This window comes from Rattus norvegicus, chromosome 2 (assembly GCF_021556685.1).
Source record: "Rattus norvegicus strain SHRSP/BbbUtx chromosome 2, alternate assembly SHRSP_T2T, whole genome shotgun sequence".
Classification (NCBI taxonomy): Eukaryota; Metazoa; Chordata; class Mammalia; order Rodentia; family Muridae; genus Rattus; species Rattus norvegicus.
Window position 1 is genome coordinate 53,277,807 of NC_141535.1, and position 27,067 is coordinate 53,304,873.

General features: G+C 41.8%; 1 protein-coding gene and 1 long non-coding RNA gene across 5 annotated transcripts; one reads left to right on the forward strand and one right to left on the reverse strand.

Annotated features, from left to right (window-relative positions):
- Nucleotides 1-4,463: 4,463 nt before the first annotated feature.
- On the forward strand, nucleotides 4,464-26,365 carry C2h5orf34 (similar to human chromosome 5 open reading frame 34). Of its 4 annotated transcripts, NM_001014037.1 has the most exon segments (13): nucleotides 4,653-4,802; nucleotides 8,101-8,331; nucleotides 8,647-8,736; nucleotides 11,325-11,971; nucleotides 13,625-13,726; nucleotides 15,085-15,205; nucleotides 16,303-16,394; nucleotides 17,450-17,519; nucleotides 19,224-19,394; nucleotides 20,403-20,497; nucleotides 21,945-22,040; nucleotides 24,744-24,784; nucleotides 25,968-26,362. In NM_001014037.1, coding segments are annotated over 12 exon segments (1,923 nt in total). In that variant the 5' UTR covers nucleotides 4,653-4,802; nucleotides 8,101-8,130; the 3' UTR covers nucleotides 26,165-26,362.
- LOC147996087 (uncharacterized) lies at nucleotides 7,943-19,230 on the reverse strand. Its single transcript, XR_015674013.1, has 2 exons — nucleotides 19,127-19,230; nucleotides 7,943-8,272 (listed from the first exon to the last, which is right to left on the reverse strand). It is a non-coding gene; the product is annotated as an uncharacterized LOC147996087 (long non-coding RNA).
- Nucleotides 26,366-27,067: the final 702 nt, after the last annotated feature.

The window sequence follows — 27,067 nt, forward strand, 5'->3', positions numbered from 1 at the left end:
TGACATTTTACAGATGGCAGCTTCTTTTGAACCTCTCACAGCATTTTGGCTGGATTCTGAGAGTGGACACACCAAAACAGGAAGAAGCTGCATTCAGAAACTGTACCACAGTACTTACTTCCTTGGTTCTAAATGAGTCACTAAATCTATATCAGATAGGAGGCATTGAGGAATGCATATATAAGGTCTAAATTTGTAACTACGTAATGAGTTGGTCCTGTGTCACGTCTTATAGAATGCATGCCTTCATGAGGCCCATGTCTTGTAGAAATAGTAAGACAGTGCCTTCCAATGAGCGTGGGCACTGTTGCCAGTCACAGCCTTGAGTTGTAACAACAAAACAAATATTAATCAAGCAGACAGGTAATTAACTATATCTAAGTAGACTGGGTTTGTCACAGAGGTGGAGAACCATAGGTTTATCTGTAAGAGGCTGGTAGAATTTAAAATCAGTCTTTGGATGATTCTGTAAGTATTTCACTAAATCTTGCCTGCGAGGAGAACAGATGAGTGTAGATATTTTTTCCATATTAAAAAGAAAAGGTTTTGTCATTTAATGAGAAGAGGATGTTTGGTAGGTAAATCCTGTTGATAGCTGAAAGTCAGCTCACGAAAAAGTCCATTTCCTATCAGGTCCTGAGGGCAAACACATAGAGCTAGCTTCAAAATTAACTGAACATGTTTTTATCCAAAGTCTTGGAGCAGCTCTTGAAAGATCCTAGCTCGAGTCTCAGGATGGTGCGCCCCAGGAAACACCGATCCCGGACGAGCCCCCAAGTGAAAGATCTCCGAAGAGAGACCCTTTCTAAAGTCGCGGGAAATCACGGACCCCAGACACAGAGAGACCATTTTGGATGTAATAAGCAAAGGCGAGATTTATTACGGAGATCTATTACAGGGATCTCCGGTCGACACGTATCTTGCGCAGGAGACAGAGGTGTCAACCCCGAAGCTCAAAAGTTAGGGGTTTATATAGGGAAGGCTAGGGGGTTTGGCGCGGTTACACACAATTGGCTAATTTCTGGTGCGGCTATAAGTGATTGGCTCATTTAAACATGGCAGTGAGATTACAGCACAGCAGGGGAGTACGTATTGACTGGAGCGCACAGGATTTTAGAAGCTAGGGGCGTATCATGGTTTGACGGACATCTGGTTAAGGTGTGACTCTGAGTAAGCTGGGGGAGGTGCCTTTCTGCCAGATGGTTTGGGTCAGTCCTGATAACTCGGGCTGGTTCCTGCATTCCTTTTCTTTATCTTTATGGTCTGTTAGTCCTAGCGGCAGGGCGGGGCTGCCTGGACTTGCTTTTCACAGTGTTTAGCCCTGAGTTTGTGAATTTTGAAACTTACTCTTTTAACCTCATATTTTTAAACCTTAAATCTGTATAATTTTCCTTTCACTCTTAAAATGCCTTTGTGGTTCTCACCTTGTGGGACCATTGATTTGTTACTAGCAGCTCTGCCCTGGCATTGCTTTTGTTCATCTATTACTGGGTCAAACTCTTCTTCCCCTGTAGCTTCAGAAACAGCATCTCCCCTGGAACTGGTCCCCCTTCTCTTAGGACGGCTCAGAGTGTTCCACCAGGAACCCTTCCTCTCTTGCCAACTGACGGGCTGGAGTCTGGTGGTCTTTGACTAGACTTTAGCAGATGGAAATAATCTTAAACTGTGTATGCTGCTGCCCTGTTGTGTTGGTTTAGCAAAACTGAGCTATGAATGCAGCACAGTTGCATCTGTGCAGCCACAAGCCTTAGGTTTGGTTCTGGTAGGTGTGTGGCAGAATTCAGAATCCTCGCTGCCACTTGGGCTGCCCTTACTGCTGGTGGTAGTTGTGCTTCCTCCTTCCGTTCTTAACTGGGTCTGACCTCCTCTAATCTTTTCATTATCTCATTTGTTTTAGGGAAAACATGAGAAGTCAGATGTACACAAATGTATCTGCTCACTTAATCTTCTCTCCTCTACAGGAAGCATCCCAAGGAGATTTCTGCCTCCTCTTTGAGTTCTGTTATTTAAGACTTGCTGGGGTTTCTTTTCTGTTGTTTTTCTATTCTGCCTTTTTTTTCCCACGAGCTATTTCCCATGTCATTCTTAGCAAATAAAAGGTAAAATCTGCTTTTCTAACTTTCCTTGTTCCAGAGTCCTATAGTCAGCCTTCTCAAGTAGCCCATATTTATCCATTTCCTTGTTTCCTACTTGTTCTTCAAAGTTTTCTTTCCCACTATATGCGATCTCAGTAAAGTGGCCCTGGCCCTGCCTCACTAAACCTAATAGATCTGTTTTCAGCTTGCCATCTTTATACTGACACCAAAATTAAAACAGCATCTAGGCATCTAAGACAATAATTTGCTTTCTCTATGCTCTTCTGCAAATGGGTTTCTGGGCTTCTTTTACTTTACCTTAGTTTCTTTTTTTTTTTTTTTTTTTTTTTTTGGAGCTGGGGACCGAACCCAGGGTCTTGCGCTTCCTAGGCAAGCGCTCTACCACTGAGCTAAGTCCCCAGCCCCTTACCTTAGTTTCTTTTACTATTTTAAAAATTGTTTCATTTAGTATGTGTGGATATTTTGCCTATTACATGTGTCAGCACCAGTGTGTGCTTGGTACTCGGGGAAGCCGGAATGGAGTGTCTGATTCCCAGGAACTGGAGTAACCGTTTTGAGCTGCTGTGTGGATGCTGGAATTTGAACCCAGGTCCTCTGGAAGAGCAGCCAGTGCTGTTAACTGCTGAGCCATCTCTCAGCCCCCTTAATGTTCTATTGTCACATTTCTTTGTTCAGTCTTTTAAATCTTCAGTTAGCATGTAGTGGTCATTGATCTCAAGATGGGCATCTCCTAATTCCAACCAAATCTTATTTACACTTTTCACCAAATGAACTGAGAAGGTTTAAATCTAGCTCAAACTTTTCCTTTATTTTTATAACCTCTTCTACCTTTCCTCTTGCCAAAATCAGAAGTTTGGGTTATTTTAGAGTCTTATGCTCTCATAAACACCAGGTCCAGTTAATTCTCAAGAATATAATTAATTAAATCTCCTGCTGGAGCTGTTGTCTTCTTAGTGCTGAGACCCTACATTCTAGGGGTTCTCTGTTACTTGTTTATCCTTGCTGCCCACAATCCATTTCCCATCAGCAATTCCAGTTATCTTTCAAAACATGAAATCCCTTGTAGCAGAAATTCCATTTGGGTTCTCAAACATTAGAAGGGGAAAGGGCAGGGGAAGAAAACAATATGCAATAGAACATACTGTCACAGGTCATTAAGAAATAAAACTGTTATCGGTCCAAGGATGTCTTAAGATTGAGATCAGTTTGCATATCAGTATTTTTCAAGTGATGGTTAATTGAAGAGTTAGATGTTTTCCCAACCCCTTGATGCTGCTAGCTTTGCTTTCAAACTCTTGTACTAAACAAGTATTCCTAATAAAGCTTTTTTTAAAAGTTGTCTAGAGATTTTTAAATTTAAAATCAGAAAATTTCTTCATGTCTGGCTCTATCCATAATGACCGGGCCATGCAACCTCAGGCTTCCTTTCTCCCTAATCATGCTCCAGCCTCTTAAAGAGAAATCATCCTTCCCTTGGACTGCTTGGAGTTGTAACTCAGAGCCTTGACCTTTCCTTGTACTTAGCAAGCAACTATTTAAAACTCCAGATTTGGATAATGTCCTTGTGGAGAGATCTGCCTACCATTGCTCTGAGCTCATGGTCATACGGAGGTCATTACGGCAACACAACGAGGTCTGCTTTACTACAAAGAATGTCTTGTGGACACTGTCTATAATCTGGATGCCAGACTATTTTGTTGGCAGTAAATAAGAAAAGGCTACTGTTGGGCTCTGAGGGGGACGAATCCAGGAGGTGGTGGAGCACGTCTTTAATCCCAGCACTAGGGAGGTGGAGGCTGGCAGATCTAAGAGATTGAGGCCAGCCTGGTCAACAAACGAGTTCCAGGACAGCCAGTTTGTCTCGAAAAAAATAAAAACCCCCAAACTCTCAGAATTTAGTGGAAATATTTCCTCAGACTATATTCTCTCAGATCTCTTAGATCGTTGTGGTTTTTTTTTGCTTAGGGACACCCATAACTAATCGAATGATTATTTTGTCTTCCCAGTCATTCTCCAATCCCCATCCTGATCCCTAATGAATCGGGCTAATCCGCAGCGTACATTGCTGACGTAATAGGCATGTCTAATGGCAATAAATTAAGAATTAGAAAATATTTTCTGGCACTTCTTAAAACAAGTGGTTTTTTGTCTACAATTCCTATCCTTGGTAGTGCCCAAATCCCTACCAGTGGTGCCTGGTAGAGCAGAAGGCTGGTCTACAATCCCAATTCCCACGGAATCTCAGCACTTCCCCACCGAGCCTGAACACCCAATAGGTGGAGACTAGAATCCTGCCCGGAAAACCCCGTCTTTTTTCCGGTACCGCTCTTTGCGGTGGGGGAGGCGGGACTTCCGGCGTCACTTTCCGGAGACGGCCCCTCCTCTCGGTGCGGGAGGTTCAAACTGCTACCTCGCTTTGTGTTTTGTTTGTTTTGTTTTGGTCCTCCGGTCTCCGATGCTGCCCCAAAGGACTGGACGGATGTTTCAATCGAAACAGTTCCTGTGTCCATGTTTTTCCGTAGATGTGATTATTTTTCTTCATCAAGAAATAGCTCTCGGTAGTTAATATATTACTTATTGAAGGAACCGTGGCGAAGCGGTCGCAGACAGTACAGTTCCTGCCACTTGAGCAAAATAGAGGTCGGTCAGAGGCTGTGGTTGCCCTCCTTTCGAAGTGGAAAACAACTTCGCAGCCCACAACTGCCGGTGAGTTTCAGATGTTTGGCGGTGGTCTTGTTGAAGGTGTTTTCCCTCCCCCTTTCTCTTTCACCGGGTAACTATACAGTTTGTTTTGAAAAAAAACGAGCCTTACATTTTCAGATCTGAAAAAATAGAAAAGAAAAGAAAAAGAAAAACGAGCCTTCCGCATGCAGAACAGATAAGGTTTTCGGTTCGTTAGCCCCTTATGTGTTGAATGGTGAGAGTGCAAACGTGAATTAAAAACAATGCAAAACATCAATTTGCTCTAAAATACCTTGTAGAGCTATGCGTGTATGTACATATCTCTCCATCTGTTGTCCTGGCACTCGCTTATTGACCTTGCAAGGATGTAAACAAATGGCGTAAAGCAGTTAGTGTGGTCTTGTGGGAAGTTACCTATGACAGCGATAGAGAGGTGCACTGAAGAGAGAAGACATGGGAGAAAGTATTAGTTGTAGGAAATAAGAGATCAGCTTCCAACAAAAGGAGGTGAAGGGCCAAATTCAAGCGAGATTTTAGAAATCAGTAGGAAGCTAGTTACAGGGAGAAAGCATCGAGATGATAGAGGTGTCATTAATACGTATTGCAAACTCAAGGGGAAGAATTTAAACACCTATTCTTAATGTATTTGATGAAAAAATATTTGCCTAACAGCTTCCATCGACTAATACTATTTTAGGTCCCAGTGGTACATTTTTAAATAAGACAGGTGAGGTCCATTTTGTTTGAGTTTCTATCCTGGTGGGAAAGATTGATAAAGTCTATGAGGACAAAGGATATGTTAGGACAAGAATGTATGGAATAATTTAACTTAGGTGATAAAGTTGGGCCTTTGTGCAAGTGGTATTTGCACAAAGACGTGAGTTGTCGTATGATAAGCCAAGGAGACGACAAGCTAGACCGAGAGAACAGTGTGAGGATTCTGAGATGAAAAACACCTTGTTTCAAGAACAATTTTTACAAAGCCAGTGTGATTGATCAAAGTGATCTGAATAAGGGAATTAGGAAGTGACATTTGGAGGCTGCAGAGATGGCTCAGCGGTTAAGAGCACTGTGACATTTGGAGAGAGTGGTGGGCCAGACTGGCCTCTGCAGGCTGCAGTGTAGGACTGTCGCCTTCATCCTGTGTGCCAATGGCTAGGATTGATGGGCCCCAGCTAAAGAATGGCTTAGGGCATGCTGCAACTTTTGGACGGAGTGCGTTTGTTGTCCTTTAATCAGAGTCCTTTTCTCTATGGAACAAAAGACATGGAAGTCAAGGCCTGAATTGTGCATACTTTATTTGCATATTTAGAAAAGAAAAACTGTGAGGATGGAAGTAACCATCGTTATTAAGGTAAGGTCTTGAAGAATCTTTAAGTAGTGGATAAGAATGATTAAAGTAAAGACAGAGGTGGCAGTAGAGAAGAAACCCTTACTAACCCCCAGTGGGGTTGGAGGAGGATGGAGGGAGGAGTTTGGGAGAGGAGACGATGTACAACTTTGTCACAGACTGAGGAGGTCTAGTAGGATGACGTCTGAAAACATTGAGTGCACAAAGACATTGGTGGCCGTTGTGAATCGATGCTGGTGGAAAGGCAGAGGAGAAAGCTGGGTCATATTAGGATGAAGATTGCTGAGAGGATGCTAGCAATGAGGGGTTTACTGTACTTGGTTAATAGGAAGTTGGCATGAACTCAGAAGTATTGTCTCTGAACAGTGTTTTGTGGTTATTTTGGACAGATGAGACTGATAGTACAGAAGGAGACAGGGTTTGTGTTACAAAAGAATTAACATTTCCCAAGGCCTTACAAGGTGGCTTTCATTAGTGCTAGCCACTGCCGTGGGTATTTTCTCACTTAAACCCGCAGCAGCCCTGTAACTGCTCATTTTACAGATGAGCAAACATCCCTAGGCATCTGCCTAGCAAACAGTGGTGCATAAACGAAGCCCACCTCCCCTCTGCACCACACAGGCATGGAAAGCATAGTAAAAACCGTCGTTTTGGAGGTAAGAAATTGAATGGAAGAAGTGAGAATAAATCAAAGAGACGAGATGAACTACTTCCTTAGTTCCAGACTGGGGAGCAATGTATTCTGGCTTTTGTGGTTTTTCATGGTCTTTTCCCTTAAGCTTAATCATTTCTTTTTTGTTGTTGTTGTTGTTTTTTCTTTTTTTCGGAGCTGGGGACCGAACCCAGGGCCTTGCGCTTGCTACGCAAGCGCCCTACCACTGAGCTAAATCCCCAACCCTGCTTAATCATTTCTTTTGACCTGTCTTTTGCATGTTTTAAAACTAATTTGCTATGCTTTTATTTATTTCATTTTTGTTTATTATTACTGTACTGGCTGCTTTTGACACAAGCCGAAGTTATCACAGAGAAAGGAGCCTCAGTTGAGGAAATGCCTCCATGAAACCCAGCTGTAAGGCATTTTCTCAGTTAGTGATCAAGGGGAGGGCCCAGCCCATTGTAGTTGATGCCATCCCTGGGCAGGTAGTCTTGGGTTCTATAAGAGAGCAAGCTGAGCAAAGCAGGGGAAGCAAGCCAGTAAGTAACATCCTCCCATGGCCTCTGCATCAGCTCCTGCTTCCTGACCTGCTTGAGTTCCAGTCCTGACTTCCTTTTGTGATGAACAGCAATGTGGAAGTGTAAGCTGAATATACCCTTTCCTCCCCAACTTGCTTCTTGGTCATGATGTTTGTGCAGGAGAGAAACCCTGACTAAAACAATTACTAGTATTGTATGTATATATTGTGTGTATGATGTATGAATGCAGGCATGCACATGCTTGCTACAGCTTTGCTCTCTCTTTTCCACGGTGAATTCCAGGAGACGGTTCAGTTCATCAGGCCCACGCTGAACCACCATGCCTACTCAAATTGCTGTTTCTTTTCTTTTTTTTTTTTTTTTTTCTTTTCTTTTTTTCGGAGCTGGGGACCGAACCCAGGGCCTTGCGCTTCCTAGGCAAGCGCTCTACCACTGAGCTAAATCCCCAACCCCTCAAATTGCTGTTTCTTACCAAGTATAATTGGTTATCTGAAATGAGATGCTGAGCATATCAGATACAAAATTAAACTTGAGCACAAAATGTTTATGACTTTGTGAGCTGTCTGTTCCTCCCAGGTTATGTTTCCTGTGGAGTAAAGTCCTGGAGGTTACTCAAGGCAACTTGTTAAGGAAAGACATTTATTTTAGATCCCAGCACTAAGAGTATACACAGTGGCAGTGTGTGTTGCCCCGTGTTCTTAGGAAGTACACGTGTTTGGCTTGACAGAGCTTCTGAGCCTTAAGTCGGCCTGTGCTGCTGTGTCCTATTTTCTACAGTCCCTGCTGAGAAGTGTGGTGTACCCAGGCATGGGAACGGCAGCTGAAGTGCGAATGGTACTGTACGAGGATGACTCAGTCCAAGTGAACTATGCTGATGGTTCCACACTGCAGCTCTCTCCTTGCGGCTCTGAATTTCTCTTTGAAAAGGCACCTCCTCCTTCCACACATCCTTTAGAACAACCAGAGAGGATTCGTCAACGGACACACTTTGTTATTAGCAACTACCGAGTAAGGAATATCACATTTCTTTATCCATTTAACCTTTATTTATTTATTTATTTTTTTTTTTTGAGACACAGTCTCTCTGTGTACCCTGGTTGTTCTGGAACTCTCTCTGTGAACCACACTGGCCTCGAACTCAGAAATCCGCCCGCCTCTGCCTCCCAAATGCTGGGATTAAAGTCGTGCACCACCACTGCAGGCTAAAAGTGCTCTTTTTAATACCAAGAAGTGGCTGAAGCTGCTAGGATGTGAAGGGATCTAGGGTACTGGACTTTTGCCATTCTAAAATGATTTTCAAATATTCTACATTTCTTTTTATAGGAGCAACTACAGCGAGCCCTAGATTTTCGAAACTCTTCAGCTACTTGCCCTTTTTTATCTGAAAGCATCATACCTTCTGAAAGAAAAAAGGTAATTTTTGTTTATATCCACTTTCTATGAGAAATATTTGAGTACAGGTTAATTAAACACATGGTTTAGCACTTAGAAATAAGCACATGCTTTAGGACGTACAGCTCTGTGTTCACCAGGACAGGGAGCATAGAAGTTACGCATTTCAACTCCTCACATTTCCTTTATAGTCAAGGATTATGGCATTTCAGATTTGTGACGTTTTTATTCTCATATGTCTCAATATTAAGAATCACGCAAATATTAGTAAACTGTGTGTGTTTGCTAATGTATATTAAGATATGACTCTAGTTTGCTTCTTCTGGTGCTGTGTTAAAATGTTGACCAAAAGCAATGTGGAGAGGAAAGGACTTATTTCATTTAGTAGTTTTCAGTCCCTCACTGGGGGAAGCCCTGGTAGGATCTAACGCAGCCACTGCTTTCTCTGGCTTATATATAGTCCAGGCCCGCCTGCCTAGGGATGGTATCCACTGTAGTGGGATGGGCTTCCTCACATGACACAGCACCAATGCCCCTCAGACAGCACACATCATGGAGACACTCCCTCAGTTGACGTTGTGTCTTTCCAAGTGACTCAGTTTCTGACAAAAGCCGAGGCAGCCCAATATGTAATTATGTGTGAGTATAAAATATTTACTCTTGTTAAATTTTATTTGGAGGGAATAATGGTAAATCCGTTTATTAAAACTGTGGACTAGGAACTAGAACCAATTTTGAAAATATTTAAGGCCGAGGCTTTGCTGATCTCCTAAACTTGAGACTAACGTGGGCAATGTAATTAGATCCTGTTTCCAAAACCAGAACTTCAGTGGTACCAGTGTGGCATAGGTAATATTTCCCAAATTCCCATCACTTGTATAAGCAAACTGTGTTTCTAGGAGTTCAACTGATTTACCTGAAATTTTTTGAAGTGACGAAGTTAGGGCTTGAGCCTAGTTCAGATGACTGTCGGTACAAGGAACCCAGGACCTCCCTGACAGGAAGGCACTTCACCGCTGAGCAACACGCTCAGCCCAGCTGCCTGCTAGTAACCCTCTGTACTGTCCCATGCTCTCTCGCCTCCTTACTGAGGAATTTCACACTGCATTGTGGCTGATTTATGTCGTTCATATTGCTCTGACAAAACGCCTGAGATGAACAACTTTAAGGGGGAAAGGTTTGCTTACTGTTTCAGAGGCCTGTAGTCTGTGGCCAGTTGGCTCTATCACCGCTGGCTGATGTTGAAGCAACATTATGGGGACATGTAGGGTGAAGCCAAGCATGGCCAGGAAGCAGAGGGAGGGGGAGAGGGGCAAGGGAGGAGCCAGACTCCTGGTACAGCCCATGCCTCTGAGAACTCATGCATGGGTTAGTCCTTTGTGGGCCTTAGTGTCTTCACGATCCACTCCCCTCTCAGCAGCGCCACCAGCTGGAGACCACACCCATAAGACCTATACCTTTGTGGAGGACACCTCATATCCACACCTTAGCAGGCAGAGGAGCCTCAAGATGTTCTAAGCTACAGCTCACTCCACCGGGCTTTCCCCCAGTGTCTCTTGAAGAGCGTCATTCATTGAAACGGTGTCATTTGCTGCTAATGCTGTAGGGTGGCCACTGGACTATGGCTCAAGAGCTTCCCTGACTCTCATTCCACAGGTTACCCATCAGTCCCTGCCCCTAAGATGAGTATTCTGACATGGATGGCTCAGTAAGGAGGCATTCTTGACAACAGCTTTAGTAAAGTTAAGGTCTAATAGAGACGGAAGTTGAAGTGTTGAACTATATATAATAATTGATCACAATACTATTATGTACAGGACTGTTGATTTTTATGTATGGAAAAAGCATATAGATACAGTTAACTGTTCTGAATGTGCTGTGTAAGGTCAGCTTACTTTTGAGTGTTCGAATTGTTTGAAATGACTTTTAAAGTCACTCAGAATGTATCTTAGGTCCCGGTGTACTGGCTGCCATCTAGGGCAGGTGCTTCCTGTGACTTTTCAGTTCATCTGTTAATTCCAAACCTGCCCTAAACAATAATTCTCACCTTTCTCCCATCCCTCCTGACAGTTTAAGGATGCTGCATGTATTTTCGTGTTATCTGTGCTGTTGTCTCAGTGACTTTGACACTAGTTCCATAGCATGTAAGCTCCAGTTGCTTTTACATTGCCCAGCCCAGCCCGGTTCTCCTTCATCTCCTTATGACTCAGTTTCACATGAGGTTTGTGGGATGAGTGGTCTGCAAATCCATCTCCCCTAATTCACTGAACGTTTTAAGTCAAAGTAAGTTTAGCGCTAATCAGGTAATAGCCACCTCTTTCTTCTTTCCTCTCTCTCTCTCTCTCTCTCTCTCTCTCTCTCTCTCTCTCATTTGTGTGTGTGTGTGTGTGTGTGTGTGTGTGTGTGTGTGTGTGTGTTTCTTAGAGAAATACTATAGCATCCAGTATTGTGTGTAAAACCATGTATTGACTCCAGTTTTCATTTTCTAGGTAGTAAAAACACAAGTATGAAAACCCTTACTCTCTTACATAATACGTTTAATATCTAAAATATGGAAAAATTAAACATTAACAGAAAATACCATGGTTTTTTCCCCCTTCTCAATTCAGCGTGTCTTCATTGATTTCTCGGAAGTAGAGTGGCCCAGCCCTGACAGAGACGACTGCATCACGTACTCGGAGAGTGGTATAGTGAAGATAACGTCGCTGGATGGACACGCGTACCTTTGCCTGCCCAGATCTCAGCATGAATTTACAGTGCATTTTTTGTGTAAAGTGAGCCAGAAGCCAGATTCATCTGTGATGCCACCCGAAACGAAGAATCGGGTCCCAAAAGAAGAACTAGTTGGGAAGACCAGAAACGTCTGCAGAAGTGGACGTTTATCAGGACAAAGGTTAAGGAATAAAGAAAACGAGCCTCCTCGCCAGCTCTTGACATCTAAAAACGCTTCAGCGAACATACATTGCGTGAGTGAAACTGAGGGGAGGGAGGAGCTGCCTTCCCCTGGCACAAAGCGCAGATATGTCCACGTGTGGGTGAAGCAGTCTTGGTCTGCTGCCTCCTGTCCAGAGGAGTGGAAATACCCTCTGTCTTTGGGACTTCGTTTCTATAACAAAGTTCCTGCCGCATCTGCAGCTGATGCAGAAGTCCCTGTGAGTGGCATTGTGACTTCCGACAATCCTGAAGAGAGAGGAACAGGGGTTTCTGTCCTTCCCAGGGCCTTGTTACTCAGCTGCTCTGCCCCACACATGCACAGGTAAAGCAAGAATGGTTTTTTGCAGAGAGCAAGGTTTTGGGGGGGTGGGGGGACTTGTCTTTACCCTAAGTGTCACTTGGTTTTGGTTTTGATTTTGGTTTTCTTGAGACAAGGTCTCACTATGTAACCTTGACCTCTTAATTCATAGAGACCCTCCTGCCTCTGCCTCTCTGCCTCTCTGCCTCTCTGCCTCTCTGCCTCTCTGCCTCTCTGCCTCTCTGCCTCTCTGCCTCTCTGCCTCTCTGCCTCTCTGCCTCTGCCTCTCTGCCTCCTGCCTCCTGCCTCCCAAAGGCGCAGGAGCCTAGTCAGAGCTCTTTGGGAGAGCGGAGATGGGAGTCTATGGCTGGTCACTGGAGCCCGTGACCCCAGCCAAAGCGTAGACCTGCAGAATTCTGACTATGGCTTCTCTCTTTGGTATCAGCCCCAAGGCTACCCAGTTTTTAGTTAACTGACTAAAGGTCTACCCTTTTTCAAAGGAGTATATGGAGACCTCTTCATGGCTAGGTCAAAAACTTACTTTCATTCGCAGATGAATAATCTAATGGTTAAAAATTTGCAGCATGAACTTTGTGTAAGCGATACGGTAGCTTTTTTTTGTGAGGTAACATTGTACTTACTGTGAGGCACTGCTGTGCTTACGTATTGGGTGTAGTGACCCTGTGAGAAGAATTACTGCCATCTTTCTGGAGAAGAACTGGAGATCCAGAAATGATAAAGAACTCAAGCAGCTCACATCGCTAGCACTTGGAGAATTGGAAGTTGATCCTAGCTTCCCTCTGTGTACATATTTTTACTTAAAACAAAATATTGGAATAGTTTTTGAGTTTGCCATAAATATCTAGTTAAAATGGGAAATTCCAGGACTATAAATATGTGACAGAAGAGGTTTTATGTCCCTAAATTAAATATTTCTTTGACTGAATTTAGGTTGAAATCCACTTTTCTTAACAGCTCATCAGGTTCTCCATGGTCTGCTTACCTCCTTCTCATAGTCCTCACCTCTGCCATCTTCCTGTGCTTGCTGACTTGTGCGAACTTGGGCTCTCCTTCCCTGCTGCCTCTGCGCGTGTGTGTTTCTCTCTCTCTCTCTCTCTCTCTCTCTCTCTCTCACACACACACACACACACACACACACACACACACACACTCTCGCACTCCTTCCCTTCTCTCAGCTTAAGCCTTACTCAGAGTGCTTGTCTAACTGACTGTTGATGTGTTAGGTCCTATTCATGCCCCGAGCTCTCATTGGCTCCCCTCTCTTTAGATTTGGTGATTACTGCTTTACTACACTGTCACATGGGAAGTCTCCAGTGGGGGCAGTAAATTAAATTCACAGTGTGTAGAACATGATGCCTGGCCTACCTACCATAGGCATTTCAGTGAGGATTTGTTGTTTGAATTCGGGTTCGATTTTAAAGCTTAGTAAAAATAGAATTTTATAGTGTGCAGAGATTTGTCAATGAGGTTTTTGAGAACGGCTGTGAAGATACATGGCACAGTGGGACTTGCTCTCAAGTGTCGCCAGTGCACATTGCCCTGCATTTTCTTTGCTCTAGTAAGTAAGGCAGGGAGCGGCACTTTAGTGGCACTGTTTTGGTGACTTTTAATGACGGTTATTTTGAAGAAGCAGAGTTAGCTTTCATATTTTCGCAGGTGGAACTTCTGTGACTCACTTCTACAGAGACAGTCTGATGCAGAAGAGTATTCCTATCCTGAGCTTATAAAGGTGGTGTGGTATAAGGGTGTTACATACAGGTAAAGCTCCTTCCCATGTTGCACTGGGAGGTCTGTTTGCTTCTTGACTCACAGTGGGAAGGAGGCTATACTTGCAAACCGATTCTTCTAGACAGTTTTGCTGCATCAACTGGGCCCCTGTGTTGTCTTTACTTTTACAGGTCATAAAACTAAGTTTATTAGTGTGCACAGAGCTCTTATGACTCATGGTAGCTAAGTTTACAAGTCCACATGACAGCTACAAAGCCACCGAGATTCGGACTTGCTACTGAATGGAAAGTTTGTACTAGAGGCTTAGGCTATCCTCTGGATCTGAGAAGGTCTAGTTTTGTTACGTAGCGAGCATGGAATCAGCCTAAGGGTGATTCAGTCAAAGAAAAATCATTCCTTTCCTGGCTGCTCTGGGCCTGCACTACTCTGCTGAATTCTCCCTTTCCCAGAGCGAGTTACTGTCTAGGTATGGGATGGTGTTAGCCAGATCCAGTCGTATTCAGTCACATTCCCATGACCAGCCCTGAAAAGCAGACCTGATGGGTTTGGTGGTCAGATGCTTTCTTGTCCTTTGTGAAAACACACGCTCTCTGACTGCATCTTTTTTTTTTTTTTTTTTTTTTTTTTTTTTGGTTCTTTTTTTTGGAGCTGGGGACCGAACCCAGGGCCTTGTGCTTCCTAGGCAAGCGCTCTACCACTGAGCTAAATCCCCAACCCCACTCTGACTGCATCTTTTATAAATTGCATTTATTTTTTATTGGGGCTGGCAACACATGTGTGCTACAGCATACATGTGGAGGTCAGAGGATAACCTCTCCTTCTACCACGTGGGTCCCAGGAATTGAACCAGGTTCGGCAGCAGGTGCTTTTACCGTCTTGATGGCCCTGACAAGATATGAAAGACGTATCTTTCGTATCTGTTCCAATAAAAGTAATTTCCAATAAAAATAATTTTCAGTAATTGTATGTGGAGTTCTCTGCTTATACCTGCCTGCCACATGTAATTGTCACATCTTACATGGATAGTTAATGTCAGCCACCAGAAACTAATTACACTAGTTACATTCATTGAAGAATAATCTTATTCTCAGAGCCTGGAGGTGTTGATACTTAGCTTCTGTGTGTCAGCATGGCTTTGGTGTCTGTGTACCAGTCGCTGTTGTTGGCACTGGGAGCATGAAGACAGGATTCCGAATTCTAGAGCTCTGAGCTTAGTTGGTCTTATAAACACATAAGGTGCTTCGTTTGTTCTGCTTCTCTTCAGTTCAGAATTACCCACGGCTCTGTTTTTGTTTGATTTGTTGTTTGGGGTTTTATTGTCTTAATAGTTGTTTTTGTGCATGCATTAGTCTTAATTAGAAAACAAAATGATTATTTCTCTACATTAGGCTCACCCATAAAAATGTAAACTCAATAGAGATTTTTCCTGGCGATGGATCGGTTTTCAAGTCAGAAGGAACTCATTTTGGCAACTATTTCACATATTCAAGCCAAGACAACTCAGGAAAGGTAAGCTAACTATGAAAACTCAAGATTTTTGATATAAAGCTCTTTCTAAAGTCATACATAGTGCAGGAAATTTGCTGTCTATATAGCATTACCTCCCTCTGCACCAGGGAGTAGGCAGCAGGGAACTGGACAAAGGGCAGGGCTTTTGTAGGGTTTCTTAGGGGGTGGCGCTCTGAGGAGCTTTGAGGATTGGTGGGGTTTCTGCTCGGGGACTGGTGTGGTTTTTCATCCCCTTTTCCCTGCATCCGGCCCATGGATTAGGGTGGGAAGTCCTTCTTAGCTGCAGTTTGCTTTTGCTGAGGCACCATTTATGTGGAGCTGCTGGAGGGTGGAGAGGGGTGGGAGGCTGGAGAAGAGGCCCTGCCAATTTGGACAAGCTTCTCTTGAAGTGGTTTTCATGGCAGTAGTGGGCTGAGGCAGAAAAGGTGTCACCACCTTGGACAGCTTGTAAGGGGCAGCTCCTGCTAAGGCAGGAAATGAGATGCACCATAATAGACAGCTCCTGTGAAGGCTGCAGGCTGAGATGTGGTGGTGCTGCCATTTTGACAGCTCTGGCCGGGGCATCTTACCACACCTATAGGCTGGGGCAGGAAGAAGGGGCCAGCCCCAGCTTTTGCAACTTGTCGCTTAGAGTCTACAGTCCTTACTGGGAGATGAGAGCCAGACAGGAGAATCTGTCCCTCGACTGGTATCCTAAAAGTACTGCCCCTGTCGGTGCTGCCCAGCCATTGGCTGCCAGCAACTTTATTTACCAATCAGAACCAACTAGGGGCAGGGTCCTTCAGTGTAGGAGTTTCATGTAAACAGTTTGGGGGACCCAAATTAACATAATACAAGTAGCCACATTTCCCCCTTTTTGTCCAATTATAAAAGGATCTTTTCTCCCAGGTATATGCTGAGCATAATTTTAACAATTATGTAACTTAAAAGGTATTATGTTATGTAATTGTTACAATTTGGGGGACCCAAATTAATATAATACAAACAGCCACAGGTACATGTATACAAACCTCAAGGAATAAATGGTTAAGTAATGAGGGTCAGATTTATTGAGTTTTTTTTGTTTGTTTGTTTGTTTGCCTGTTTTAAACTTTCAGAGAGAAGAGAAAACTTATTCTGTAAATAACCTACCTCCAGACAGACCAGGAAATCTCTACTCTGTCCGTTCCCTGATTAAACAGGCAACCAGGTAAGTTATAACATTTATCCGAATAAAAAATCATACATCTGAATACCTTGTTGTGTTTCCTCTGGTAAGATTAAGACTCTGTGGTGCAATGGAAATGCGTGTCTTTGCTACAAACCTGTCGGGTTTTCTGGTCTCATAATTCAAAAATGATCTGTGTCATTACAAGAGTATTTCTGGCTTTGACGTTTAAGTATGGAGGAGTTTCCATATAGGGAGTGAGCAGGTCCTGAGAGGGACTGACTGCCGTTCTCTGGATGTGCAGTGTCCTCATGGCCGATACAGTCAAGGTAAAGATTTGAGGATACATTGGAAATTTTCCCAGCTTCTTACTTTCAAAGCAAGAAGTTTTATGAGCGTGTACTAAAGACAAAGAATGTGTTGTTCTTTATTGCACCTCTTTTTAAATTCTTTTGATTAAGAAAGCACAATAATGAATTAAATAATTTCTTTTTATGAAGTTATCTGTAAGCAATTTCCAAATAGATTAGCAGGCTCAGAAATTACTGTTTCATTTCCTACACATAGTTGACTGCTTTTTGCCATCTTTAGACTACACTAAACCTTTGGGCATGTGGCTCTGTCACCTCTTTAGAACATCTGAGAAGTAAGAAGGCTCAGCTGAGGAAGGCACTTGCTGTGCAAGTCGAGTAGCCTGAGTTTGACCTGTTGAGGCCACATAAAGGTGAAAGAGAGAACCAAATCCACAGTTTCCTCAGCTCTTTACACTCATGCCATGGGGCCTGTGCATTCCACACGTCGGTGCACACACAAGTAATTAATGTAAACAATTTTAAAAGAGCACCTGAGAATTATCTATGGCGTTCCTTCATTGCTAAAAGGCCAAGTAGTATAGCTAAGTTTAGGGCAGAAGGCAGTGATAGTAAGTTCCCATCCAGGAACTTAACCCTTTGTGAGAAAGTAAGTTGCTATAGTCATCTAAACTGTTAGGTCATTCGGGATGTTGCTAAGACATTGCACCACAGAGCCGGGTGTTTGGAAAGACTGGAAAATGGCATTATTTATAAACATTTAGGGAATATTTTTCATGTTCACAGAATTCTTCAACATTGTGCCAAGATAAGGCTTTCACTAAGCCACAACTACCGTGTATGCTGCTGGAGAATGGTATGGTTTGTTTTTTAAAGACTTATTTATTTATTATGTATAAGTACACTGTAGCTGTCTTCAGACACACCAGAAGGGGGCATCAGATCTCATTACCAATGACTGTGAGTCACCATGTGGTTGCTGGGATTTGAACTCTGGAAGAACAGTCAGTGCTCTTAACCACTGAGCTAGCTCTCCAGCCTGGAAAATGATACGTTAAAAGCAAGATTATTGTTTTCTTGTTTGGATTAATACTTGTACATTCAAACTGCTTTCATGTAAGTCATGTGAGAAATTCTTTGTAAATTTGTTTATTTAAGAAAATACCTACCTTGAGCCAGGTGTGGTGGTACATACCTTTAGTCCCTGCACTTGGGAGGCAGAGGAAGACAGATCTCTTGAGTTCAAGGCCACCCTGGTCTACAAGTAAGTTCCAGGACAGCCAGGGCTACACAGAGGACCCCTGACTTAGGGTTTCTATCGCTTTGACGAAACACAATGACCAAAAACAGCCTGGGAGGAAGGGGTCTATTTCATTCATAATTCCATATAACAGTTCATCATCGAAGGCAGTGAGGGCAGGAACCCAAGCAGGGCAGGAGCCTGATGCAGAAGCGGATGCAGTGGCCATGGAAAGGTCCTGCTTATGGAATTGCTCATCGTGGTTTGCCCAGACTGCTTCCTTATAGAACCTAGGACCGCCTTCTCAGGGGTAGCCTCACACACAGTGGGCTGGGCCCTCCCACATCCATCACTAATCAAGAAAAAGCACATCTTATAAAGATCATTTTCTCTCTGATCATTCTAGCTTGTGTCGAGTTAACATAAAACCAGTCAACATAAACCCTGTCTCAGAAAATGTAGAAACAAAGAAAGGAGGGAGGGATGGAGAGAGAGAGGAGGGAAGAAAGAATACCTGCCTCACAGACAGATGGGGAAACCCGGCTTCTACTGTACACTTTTCAAGCCCAGGCATTGCAGATGCAGACAGATATCCTATCACCTAGGCACACCTTTGTCCCTGCTGTACTTTCAGTGTCATAGATACTTCCTTTATCTACGTAAGCTCTCACCCCACCATGTCGGGATTTGAACCTGGGCTTAGAACGTGCCAGTCACACATTCGTATCACAAAGCTGTACCCCAACCCTGCCCTCTTAGGCTCTTTGATGCAGAATATTGATATGTAGCCCAGGCTGGCCTTGAGCTTACTACATAGCCCAGGCTGCCTTCAAACTTGAGACCCTCCTGCCTTAGCCTTCCAAGTGCTGGGATTACAGATGTGTGCCACCATGCTCAGCTGAATCTTTATTCTGGTGAGGGGGGAAAGGTGGGAATTGTTTGACTTTGAGTTTATGTAAAGTATTGTCAATATAAACCAATAGTATCATATTTTACATTTTTATAAATGTAAATTCTCTAATCCTGCCTTAGAGGAAATGAGTCTCAGACATCGATTTCTAAATCCATACTTATTTGGTTATAGACCTATATGCTATTATAATTCTAATGCCTATGCATTTGCCTATGTAAAGTTCATAGCAGAATGGTAGCTTACAGAGATATAAGAACTTAATCTTATTAGGTAGAGAAAAGATAAAACATGGGTAGAGTTCTGTACTCACCTTCTGAGTAAGACTCTTGAGTTGCTTCAGGTTCATTTACTGAAGTCCTTTTCACAGAAAGCTCTGTGTGATGCTATCTCAGTTTACTTGGGTTTAGGCACCTGGAGTAAATGTTAGCAGTATCCTGCCCGTGCTTCTGAAGGAATCCCTCATCCCAGGCGTGGGGAGATTCCTCGCCTACTCCGATGACAAAGTCCATGCTGTCTTTTTGGATGGCGTCACACTAACGCTGAATTGGGATCTTAGCTCCTCTGCTGAAAAGACACAAGTAAGTGTGCCTGAGATCCCCACCCTTCCTCACACTGGATCCTTATCCAGTTCCTCATGCTGTGCGGACCGTAACCATAACACTACTTTTGTTGCTACTTTATGACTGCAATCTTGCTATGATACGAATCATAATGTAAATACCTGCTATGTAGGTTATCTGATATGCAGCCTGTTAGGTCACAGCCCACGGATGGAGAGCTGTTGCCCATGACTGAAGTCCATGTTACGCTCGGATATAAAATTTGCTCTACAGCGTTTGTACTGTCACCTACGAGATACCGTTTTGGAATTAGATTATACATACATTATATACTATTGCATACATTTTATATTATTAATATTAGGATAAATGTTATCTCAAATATTTATTATTTCTTTGTTACAAAAACATTCAAGAGCCTATAGTCTAGATTTTTTTTTAAATATAATACATTATTCTTAGCTATGGTCTATCATTTATAGTCTAAATATATCCCAATTGGTTACTTGTGTACAGGAAATAGGACAGAAAATAGTACTATATTATCTCAAATTATATTTTTAGGTTTCTTTCTGTGTATTTATGTGTGCCTGTGTAAATTTATGTGCAGTGTGCATGTGGGAGCTCTTGGGATCAAAAGAGGGTATCTGAGTCCCTAGAATGGATCTTGGGCAATTGTGAGCCACCATTTGAGTGCCGGCCCGGGACCAAACTTTTTAAATAAAAAATCTTGTCAGAAGACTTTATGAACCTCAGTGAATTTCCTAGCAAAAAATTAGAAAAGAATAACAAGTAGTTGTGTGTGTGTGTGTACACATTATAACAAGAAAGATCAGCATTCTTACTCTCTGATAACTATCTGTGTGGTGATGACTCACACATACCATAAGCCATTTAAAGTACAGTGTGTAAAGTCACAAAATAAAATTTTAATGATTTATCTACTCCTTTATATTTAATAGGTTGCTAATGTTTTAGATTTTACTTTTAGGATGATAAAACGTGCCTCCTCTTTTGCTTCTTAAGGTAGATCAAGGTCTCCGCTTACGCTGGTGCAGATTAACTTTTCCTGATGGACAGGATCAGTTAATTCAAACCGAGCACCCTGGAGTGTATGAAAGGTACGGAGAGCAATTTTATCTTCATGTTTTAACTGGTGGAGTGTAAATCAAATTTAAATCTTTTATGTAAATTTAGTTTTTCTAGATTTCAGAATTTTCAGGTATACTGAAATTTAATATGATGAAATAAATCAAGTCAGCTTGAAACATTTGTTTGCATCCAAGTGATTTTTTCAAAATAATGTTTCAAACTGTCTGACTTGCTGTGGAGAGTAAAGTGTGATCAGTTGTGCTCGCCAGTTATTCTACTAACTCCTCAACAAAACTGAAAGAAAGGTAGTTTACAATTGATCACAAATGAAGTTGTATGTTTCTGTGGTTAAAAACTAGCTGATGGTTATTACTGAGTGAGGTGATACTTAAAGTTTTTAGGAATATAACCTTCAGTTAATGTGGCTCTGTCTGTAGGAGTCGTGACACGACAGCAAACTGACCTGTCAGCGCCCACAGACTGCCTGTTTAACATCTTGAATTTGTCTTTTTAGTGAATGGCCTTATTTTGGTCCAAATGCTCCAACATTTAGTTGCTATTTTAAACAATTTCTCTCAAGAAGATAGCAGATGTTTTAATGATTGTTCAGACCTGTCATTTCAGGGCATTCGGTTTTTAAACTTGTTTCCTTAAGGTACATTTCATCATATGTTTTTGTGTATGCGTGCGTGTGTGTGTGTGTGTGTGTGTGTGTGTGTGTGTGTGTGTGTGTGTGTCTGTGTCTGTGTCTGTGTCTGTGTCTGTGTCTGTATCTGTCTGTCTATACTTGTATATATGTGTATATGCTCTAATGGACATTTCCATGTTTAAATTTTAGTAGGCAAATGCTTCCATAGACTATGTAAATACATTTTCATAGCAAGCTTAAGGAATTTCACTTTATTTTGAAAACTAAAAAAAGTTAACACGTTTTACATTTGAGCTTTAAATGAAGTGCAAGTATTCCTTCTGTGTTTTAATTTAGATGTTTTCTTTATATTTTAAATATAGGTAAAATTATTTTATTCTTTATGAATAGTGTAAAAAATAGGTTGCCTCATCTGTGTCTAGTAAATATAATTAAGAAAATTTTATGGCCTCATTTAGAACTTTATCCTTTTTTCCAAACTGTCATATTAACTTTTTTTCGTTTCTTATGTATTTGTAGAGAGCATACGAATTCCGGCTAGGAGTTTAGCCAGTAGAGCATTTGCTCAGCATAGGCCAGGATCTGGTTCCATCCGCAGCGTACAAGGTGGGGGGAAATTAATTAAAAAAAACCTTAAAGCTGGGTGTGGTGACACGCCCTGTAATTCCAACACAAGTCAGAAGGATCAGGAGTTCAGGGTCATTTGTGACTACATATAAGTTAGAACCCAAATATTGTTTTATGGTGATTCATTTACATTATTGCACATATTAATTATATATATTAATGGGCTTTCCTATCAAATATTTGTAATGTGTTCTTTCCAGATATGTGACTTCAGTAGTAACATGGTGCAGAAGACTAACGCAGACTAGTTCAAGACACGTGTCCCCACGTCTCTCACCTGTTCCCGAGGAAAATTGGTATTTATATTTCTTATAAACTTAGCCTGTGAATAGGAGCCAGTACTTAAAAGGCAGTGTGATGGTTTGCATAAGAATGGCCACGTAGGCTCATGTGTTGATTGCTTATTTACCTGGGAGTAGCACTATTCGAAGGATCTGACAGACGAAGAGGCGTGGCCTTGTTGGAGGAAGTGTGTCACTAGGCGTAAATGTTGAGTTTTCAAAAGCCCATACCAGGCCCACCTTTTCTTTCTCTCTGTGGATGTAGCTGTCGCTCCAGTGTCATGTCCTTGTGTGCTGCCATGTTCCCTGCCATGATGACAATGGACCAAGCCTCTGAAGCCACAAGGAAGCCCGCAATTAAATGCTTTGTTTCACGAGGTCCGCCTGGGTCATGGTGTCTCTTCAGAGGAATAGAACAGTGACCAAGACACAAGGGGCCGCTAAGATGGTTCAGTAGGCAAAGGTTTACTCCTTAGGCCGATGTCCTAAGTTCAGTCCTCGGAACCGTGTAAAGCCAAAGTTATCCTCTGAACACACATGCAGGCACGCACTCACTCAACACACACAAACACGTGTGCACACACAGTGAATAAATGTAAAAACAGTATTTTTTAAGTAGCAAATGGGAAACCCTGAAGCTCTTTTTACCCAAAAAACCTTTTGCTTTTAAACATAATTCAACTCATAAAATGTTTTGTAGTAATATCAGCTTGAACTTGCTTCTTAAAAATACTCTTATATACAGAAAACTCTGCATTGAAAATTTTATTTCCTTATCTGTGATAAATTGAAGTTTTGTGGAAATGTTAGTATTATTAAAGAAAATGCAATACTAAATAACATGTGATTTTTAAAAATTGACTTTCTAACTATTTCTGTCATATTTAGTTCTTGTCCCAAATTAATTAGCAAATTAGAAAGTAAGCAAGTATTTTAATCCCTCAGGAGACTAGGCCCAGGTTCCACACGAATGGTGAGGGGCATCAGACTTAGAGAGTCACTTGAGCAGAGAGAAAGGAACATTCAGGGCTGGAGAAAGCTCAGTTGAGAGAACTGGCTGTTCTTGGCCAGTTTCCAGTCCCAGCACATGCATGGCAGGTCACAGGCTCCGTAACTCCAGATCCTGGGGCCTAATGCATCCCCTTCTGCTCTCCACAGACAACAAGCACTCACACGGTGCACATAAAATAAATCGTAACTTACAAAAGAGCCTTTTGGCCTCTGGAGACAGTGAGAACATAGATTCTCAAGAGCGATAGTATTTGCCAGGATACAAGCTTTGATGGATGAAGACTGACCTTATAATAAATAAAGAAGTTCACATGGGATGAAAACACAAGTTCACAAATGGAAAAATAATTGGAAGGTCATTGGTACAACTGTTACCACTGAGTAAAATCTCAGCGGACTGGAAAAGGATACCAAGAGCAGCGGAGGAATATACTTATTTTTAAGATTTATTCTTAATTATGTGTATATTTGTGTGCCTATGTGTGTATACACATGAGTGCAGGTCACCTGGGAAAGCCAGAGCCATGAGACCTCCCAGAGAGGGAGTTCAGGCGGTCGTGAGCTCTTAACATGGGCGCTGGGAATGAAGCTCAGATCCTTCACAAGAGCTGTCTATGTTCTTAACCAGGAACTTCTTTTGAGTAACCTCCTTCTGGGATCAGATCCAGGGTATCATGTGTATTAGGAAAATATTCCACTGCTGACCTATAGCACAATCCTAATTTATGAGCTCTTAAAAGGAAGTTGTAAGGCATCCTAGCATAATATACCAGGATAAGGCACATACAGAAACACACACACATTAAACCTGGTTTATATCCTTTGCCTCAGTGAATCCTTGTTAGAATAAACCAAATGAAAACAGGTGTGATTTAGTATGCCAGACATCTCAGGATCTGACCTTGCAGACGTATCATCCTTCATCTATAGCCTGTTTCACAGCAAAGAAGTTCCTCAAAGCAGCTAGGAAGAAGGGAAGTTGCTTATGATTATAAAACTGATCACTAACCTCCGCTCAAGTGATGAGTGTTTTTTTTTTAAATGCTATCTTGTTTACATAAAAACTAAAAGAGGTTACTGTTCCTATACCAAGAAATGAAGCCCAGCATAGTGACACGAGCCTTTAATACTATCACGTGGAACGCAGAGGCAGGCAGATCTCTGTGAGTTTCAGGATAACCTGGTCTACATAATGAGTTCCAGGTCAGCTGTACTAAGACCCTGTCTCAAAAAAACAAAAGTGACAGTGGAGTTGGTGACAGCAGCCGGGTGAAAGCAATGAGGGACAGCTTCTCTTCCCAGACACCTCCCCAATCCTCTGTTTCATCCAAGAGCTCTCCACTGAGTGCTTTGAAGGAAGAAAAGAGATCACACAGGAAGTAACTCTCTAAGTGGCATTTCAGTTTTTTGTTTTGTTTTGCTTATTGATTAAACTTCTCAGTAACTTAAATAAAGGTAACTTAATTTATTTAAGTAACTTAAATAAATTTATTTTAGACAATGCCCTCATTAATTTTTCAGAGGTAGTCAGGATCTGGTATTTGTATAGTGTTGTGTTCTGACTTGGGGAAGACAAGGTATGACATTCACGGTAAGGGCTCTGCTGCAGTTTTCTGTTCAACCCTCATCCTTGTTGACCTTTGCCTCTTTCTGTTATGCGTGGTTGGTGTGAGCTCGTAATCCCTTGTCATCCTTAATCTTCCACAGGTCTGTTGCTTCTGAGCTTGAGAAAATACAGAAATTTAACTGTATCCTTTTACAGAAATGTGTTGGTTATCCTTCAGAAATACTCTGTTTCCGTCTGGGCAGAGTAATGACTGTACTTTATGACTAATGAGTCCATACATCATGTTGCTGTGTTTTGTTAAGTCAGATGATCTCTAAGATATTTTCTTGTTATGTTAACATACTTTTATGTTTGAATTGGGTAAGGAGTGGTGAGCTAGGATTAAAGTCTCTTTTGGAGACATTTTCTCTCATGTAATTATAATTTAATTATAGCTGTTGAAAATATGTTTGTAACTTTATTTTGAACCCTTTCATCTGAATTTGTCATTTTATTTTCTGTAATCTTACTGTTATATGACTTTTCTTGGGGAAATATGATCCTTTATTTATTCGCCACATATAAGACCAACAATAGACCAAAAAAGACCCCCAAGTCTAACATAGTGAACTAATGCACTTCCTAGTATTACTTAGAGGAATATGGTTGAGGGAATTTTTATAGAAGCATGATGAATCAAAGACAGCAATCCCCGAAAAGCCAAGGATGTCTGACAACTCATAAAACTGCATCTCAGGGAACCTACAAGTAGTTCAACTACTGAAAGTCACCTCTCCCCAGCAACTGTTAGTACTTATATGGCCTTGGCACAGGACCTTGTGAATTTTGTAACTTTTAGGAACTTCCAGAGCCTTGTAAAATTCATACACTTCCTGGGCACTATGTGTTTTACCTATTTCTGAGTCTTGTTTGTAAACTCCCTTTTCCCCTCCAGGAAACATTGTTTCAGTTGGGAAAAAATAGTTATATAACCTTACTAAAATAATAAGAGAAATCAAATTTTCTTTTATTCTGTATTTTTCTTAATTTAAAAAAAATCGCATTACATTCATTGTAACTCTATCATCTTACCCTTTCCCTTTTTATTTTCTTAACAAATATAGGCTAAGAAATATTACTGAGGTTTAATTTCCTACTAAGTTGCCATCTAGACACACTTAATTTCCCACTTTGCCTGCACTGTGACTGGTTTCCTCATCCGTAAGGGGTAGACTCCATAAACTCTGAAGTCCCAATGCTATCATGAATTCAATAGATAGTCCTTGCACCTGAGAAGTAATATTTTCATACCAAAGCCAAGCTTTCTGAAAAGCAAATCATGTTATGAAAGATGTGGGGGAAAGCACCTTAACCAAGTCATTCAGGGCTGCTGGAAAACAGTGGTGTCCTCAACCTGACTTCTGGCAAGAAAAATGAACAGTGTTCTTCTGATCACTGTAAACCAGGATCTTCAGAAACCTTGCCAGAAGCAACTAATGAAGAGAGTGTATCAGTAGCATTGAAAAGAACTTCTGAAGTCCTTCAGGATATTGACTATCTTCTGTCACTCACTAGAAAGTGAAAAATGGCAGTATTACAAAATCTTAAGGATGTTTCAAATTACTAGTATGGAATTGCTAACCCAAGAAATTGCAAATGTTACTTCTATAGAATGATCGTTCAGAACTGATTTCACTTTGATTGGATTTTGCTCAGCTTGTAAATTTTAGTGTTCGTGTGTATATGCACTTTTTAAAATAAAAAAAATTGAAATTTTGAACTATTTCATTTCTAATGTCAGATGTATAAGAAGTTATGTTTAAGCCATTTTTTTTTTTTGGTTCTTTTTTTCGGAGCTGGGAACCGAACCCAGGGCCTTGCGCTTCCTAGGTAAGCGCTCTACCACTGAGCTAAATCCCCAGCCCCTGTTTTTGCCATTTTTATCATGTGGAATTTGTTAATTTCCATTTTTTTGTATTAATGTGCACAGTTGTACATTGGGCCGTTTGGTATTTAATCTCTCGGGTAGAGCTAGCATGGCAGGTTTTCTTCCTTCTCTTTCCAGCTCTAGTCTCACCACTGTAACGAAAGTAGTGTAGACAGTGGGGAAGGTAAGTGAAACAAAGAGTCAATTCCAGGGAGAGCTGGCTGGAAAAGTAACTTCTAATTCCTGCAGGAGGCTCCCTGCTGAATATGCCCACCCTTTCTAGTTCTCTGGCTGGCTGGTTCAACTCAACTTTCTGGCTCAAACTCCTCTACAAGCTGACTGATGACTCAGTCTCACTTTTCTCTCGGCCTCTTACTGAATTGTTCTCCTTGGCCTCAAACTAACTCTTATCAGTCTGTTTTAATCTTCTGGCTCCCTCTCGTTCTTTGGCTCGTTCTATCTTTACCTGTGTCAGGCCTCTCTGCAACCTGTCTTTGTAAAACTGTTCTGGTAAAGGTTGCCTCCGAACGCCACTCCAGTGTACTGCCTCTCAACTCA